Source organism: Fulmarus glacialis, unplaced genomic scaffold, assembly GCF_000690835.1.
Source record: "Fulmarus glacialis isolate BGI_N327 unplaced genomic scaffold, ASM69083v1 scaffold43550, whole genome shotgun sequence".
NCBI classification, from domain to species: domain Eukaryota; kingdom Metazoa; phylum Chordata; class Aves; order Procellariiformes; family Procellariidae; genus Fulmarus; species Fulmarus glacialis.
In genome coordinates this window covers 48,999-53,565 of record NW_009187929.1, presented here as the reverse complement: position 1 = coordinate 53,565, position 4,567 = coordinate 48,999, and the positions used below count along the sequence as shown (strand labels likewise).

General features: G+C 40.2%; 1 protein-coding gene across 1 annotated transcript in view; it reads left to right on the top strand.

Moving 5' to 3' along the window:
* The first annotated feature begins 336 nt into the window (after positions 1-336).
* The window catches only part of LATS2 (large tumor suppressor kinase 2), a 44,407-nt gene continuing 40,176 nt past the window's right edge, over positions 337-4,567 (top strand). Inside the window, exon 1 of the mRNA XM_009576759.1 lies at positions 337-675. Coding sequence (XP_009575054.1) covers positions 337-675 — 339 coding nt within the window. The remainder of the gene's footprint in view (positions 676-4,567) is intronic.

The following is a 4,567-nucleotide window of genomic DNA, read 5'->3' as shown; positions in this document are numbered from 1 at the left end:
ATTCACTTTCACTTGATTAATTGTCATGCTGTCCCTTCAAAGGCATTTACAGTATCAACTTAATTGCATGTACTTTCTATTTTCTTTTGTTTCAGACACTGGCAGTCTGCAAAATGATGATTCCAAGGATTATAATTTTCTGTAGGAAACATGAAGATCGTGAGCTGAAGTAAAACGTTGGCAGAAATTTCTTGAGAATTTTGCCTTTTCTTTTTCTCTTCAAAGGATTATGTTTACAAGAAATTAATACCATCAAGCGACACTTTTTTGAAATAAAGTAATTTAAAAAAACTAAGAATAAAGCTGTATTTATGCTCAGAGAAAACTGGATTAACAATGAGGCCAAAGACTTTTCCTGCTACAACATATTCTGGAAACAGCAGACAAAGGTTACAAGAGATTCGAGAAGGTTTAAAGCAACCATCCAAATCTTCAGGTCAGGGACTACCTATTGGACCGGGCAGTGAAACTTCTCTGGACCCTAAGATTTTAATAGGGAAGGATGCTGCAAGACAGCAGCAGATGAGACAAACGCCTAAGTTTGGACCATATCAGAAAGCTCTGCGAGAAATTAGATATTCTTTGCTGCCTTTTGCTAATGAGTCGAGCACTACAGCGGCTGTTGAAGTAAATAGACAGATGCTCCAGGAGCTGGTGAATGCAGGTTGCGATCAGGTACGTATGAGTTTGGAGGGGGGATTGTCACTGCCTTCAAAACAAGTTTATACTCGGGACTGAGGAAGGGATTTTGGTGGAAGTTACCAAGCTTGCCAGTTGACAAAATGCACTGATTCTTCTGGCAGTCGTGTTCCTGTATGACTAGCAGAGTAGATGGACTTGCTGTTGAGAGATGTGTCTAGCTTGGGGTTAATTCATGTTCAAGACAGTCATGGTGACCACCAGAATTCTCTTGTGATTTCTGCAGTTGATGTATAAGGCTGAACAGGGTAGCTTGAAGTTTTTTTCTTTTTTTTTTTTTCTTTTTTTCCTTCTTTTTTCCCCTCGATACTGGAACAAGCCTTAGCTATGAGTAATAGGGTGGAATTTTGTCTAGCACATCTAGGCTCAGTTCACTGTCAGAAGCAACTAGAAGAAATGACGGAGACAGTATATGGTCTTTGAAGAAGCTCATTTGCTGTTTGCCAAAAGCAGGCAGAACTGGCTGGATGTTCAGCAAGCAGCAGTGGTTGGGTGCACACCTTTTCTTCCTTACCTGCTCTGCTTCTATCAAGAGGTGGTAGCCCTGTCTCAGATAAGGGACTTGGCACAGAGATGCTTGCTTTTGTCATTCCAAGATTGACGCTAGAATGTATTCTCAATTCAAAGACCGTTCACCTGGTGCAGAACATGGTCTTTTTGTGTTGAGCTGCATTTATCTTGCATGTGCTTCCAGTGTTGGTATTGACTTTCACCTCTGTCCAGGAATAGTTCAAAATTTTGCTTTTTAGAGATGAAGTGCTTTTTTTGGTTCAGATTCTGATTGTTGTAGAAACAGCTTTTTCCCTGTATGATTGAATGGCAGTTGTTGACAAGCTGAAACATTTCCATTTATAGTCCTTGGTATAAATCAGAGAGATTTAAAACCAAAGTGCTTTCAGTGGCATTGCCTTGATTTCAAAACGTAACCTCCATTCACTCACGGCAGAGTGTGAGTCTCTTGGCTCTCTTAGACCATATTCTAAATCTGTGTAACAAAAGTAACATCAGGCATTATTATAAACAGTCTGCATTTCTCTGGAGCTATGTAGACATTAATTAGTGCTGTTTCTATTCCACAGAGTTTATGCTATGTGAGATAATCAGAGCTAGAGTAGATTGCAGATCCAATGAGAAGTGCTGCAGTACAACTAAACACTTCCTAGTCCAGTGAACCAAGATGCTGTACTGAATTATTTAACTGGAGAAACCAAGAATTTTCTCTGATCTTAAGCACGCTGTGAAAACACAGTGTTTTTTAGAACTCTACCCTCTAAATTTCCCTAGCTGTTTAGGGTGAGAACACTCCCTGTGCATATAAGCCAGGGTTAAATGAGCACAGCTGGATTCTGGATTGGAAATGCACATTTAGTAGGTTGCATGGACAAATCATTCACACACAAAACAGGCTTGTTGGACTGAAATCTTGGAAAGTACTTTGAGCACACCACAGCACAGAAATGTTAAGCCAATATGTAAAACAGAAATACCTGAGCACCTGTTAAAATGTCTTGGTATTAAAGGAAGTGTAATGCACTATATATGTAAAGTTTTCAATATCTTTAGCTATTTTGACTTCAACGTTCATACGATGGTATTGCTTCTTGCACTAAAAATGAGCCCAGTTCTGACTCTGATGTGGAGATTTTTGCTACCTCCATAAATTTGGCTGTTCATTTTTGGTTGGGGTTGTCTTTTTTTTTTTCCTCACTGGCATGATCCTTCCATCCTCACACTTAGCTTTTCTCCCTAGCTGTGACTTGTTGCCTGGAGACAGCATTATTGGGCCTATCTCTTAGGTGTGTTTGGCATTCAAACCTAAGCATAAGCAGGATCACATTTGGCTAGAGTCCAGATAGGGGTTCCAAAACTGGAGTCTTGTGGCTAAAAATGCTGGGTTTCCTAATGAGGGTCCAGGCCATATGGAGGTTGGCGGTCCTGGAGGGTTGTGAATGAATGGGGCTTCCTGAGATGGTGTGAATGGTATCTGTCCCTGGAGATGGCATGGTGTAGGGTGACAGACTTGATTACTATTTCTAGATTCTTCCTTTCCTTGTAGTGCCTGAGCTGTTTTGACTCAAATGCTGAGCTGTTTCAGAGCATGATGTGTAGCAAATCAGCGATCCCAAGCTACCCTGTCCCTGCTTGTGAATCAAAGCCTTTAAATGCCTACCGCATGGACAGCTTCTGTAGTCCTGTAGGCAGCTAACAGATCTCTGATTTAACAGGAAAGTGAAGTCAGCTTCAGTTTCTTTGGGGACGGTTTTATTTATCTCTGGACCCAGTGCTAGTGTGAGGTTGGTAAATGGGCATTGAAGCCCCCCCCCCATCTCAAATGCCAGGAGCAAATGTTTAGAGGTTAAGGATTTCAGTCCATGAATAGCTAATGGTCTACTTGAGCCTTCCCCTACCACAAGCTTGCAGAGTACAAGATCTTACATCTCCTGATCCTGCTTCATGGTACACTAGTCAGCTGTTCAACGGCTGCAAGTGTCCTGAATTTGGCTATTTGTCATAAGAAGCTCTAATCATGGGCACTCTAGGAAGTTGTGAAGAATGAATAGATGGCTGTAACATTATTCAGTTTGATCTTATGTGAACCCCATTTTCAAGTTGGATTTGGGCTGATGCTTTTTGGTGTTCTAGATGGAACACTGGAAAGTAATCGTTGTGGATTATCTGTTCTGGTGGACACCATGCAAGGATCGTGATTCCTCTTCAGTCTGTTTATTGGGCCACAATAAAGATTTTGGGAAGAGTGAAGGGGAGCAGTGACAATTAAGAAGGAAGGAGTGTAAATTTTAGAGGCTGGGGAAAGGATACTTCTATTTATTACTCTTATTAGCTCCACTCATCTACATATCTGTAGCATGGTTAGATTTTAACAACCACCATTTTACATACTACAAAAGATGTTGTCTATTAGGTAACATAAAGGCAGGGTTTGTAGCTCCCTGTTCTGCCTAAGTGACTCTAAGTATTAAGATGAAATTGAAATTGGTTTAATTAAATAAAAAGGAAACACCATAACATTTTATTACTTTGTTCTTGCTCTGTGAAAGACCCACACAGACAGGAAGTTGGTTATAAGCTGGTTGGTAATCTTAACAAGTATATAAAATGCAGTGTAATTCATGAAGTAAATACAAAATTCTTGTGTCTTTCAGTTACAGTCATCATAGGTGTTACATGTGAAAACATGTTTGGTTTTTTTTTTTAAATTGATTAGGAAGTTGCCAGTGTCCTTTTAAATGACCCATGTTCTTTCACAAGGATTTCTTTTCAGCCATTGTGTAGCTTATGATTTTGTAGTGAAATCTGGCCCCCAAAACTTAATGGGGACTTTGCTGTTGACCTGAAAGAAGCCAGGATTACACACGTTTTTTTAGGAGATATAAAGCAAAATTACACACGTAATTAGTCATAGTTCTTCTCAAACAAATGGAGTAACTTCTCTGTTGCTTGCTTAAGTCATCTTTTCAACTGATTATTTAGCAAGTTTCAATCAAAAATAATGAGTGCAGCATAAATTGTTTGGAAACTTGTAGAACATGACTGCAAAAGGCCAGACCTTTTTTGTTGCAAAAGCTTGAAGCCAAAAGCACTGCTAATATACTGTTCTTCAGTAAATAAAACTCCTTGGGCTTGGAAGTATAACCTGCAGAGGGACAAGAGCATGGAGCGTCTGTCCTGCGGGCTGGTAAACCGCTGGAATCACCTGGGGCAACTGGATGGCGTTTGGGGTGTGGTGGTAAATGCAGCTGCTGCTGTGGATTGAATTTTCCTAATGAATAGATGCAATTGAGCATATGATCAGTGACATTCCAGCAACCTGAATGGGCTGTACTGTACTTACTGTACTTCCTTAGAG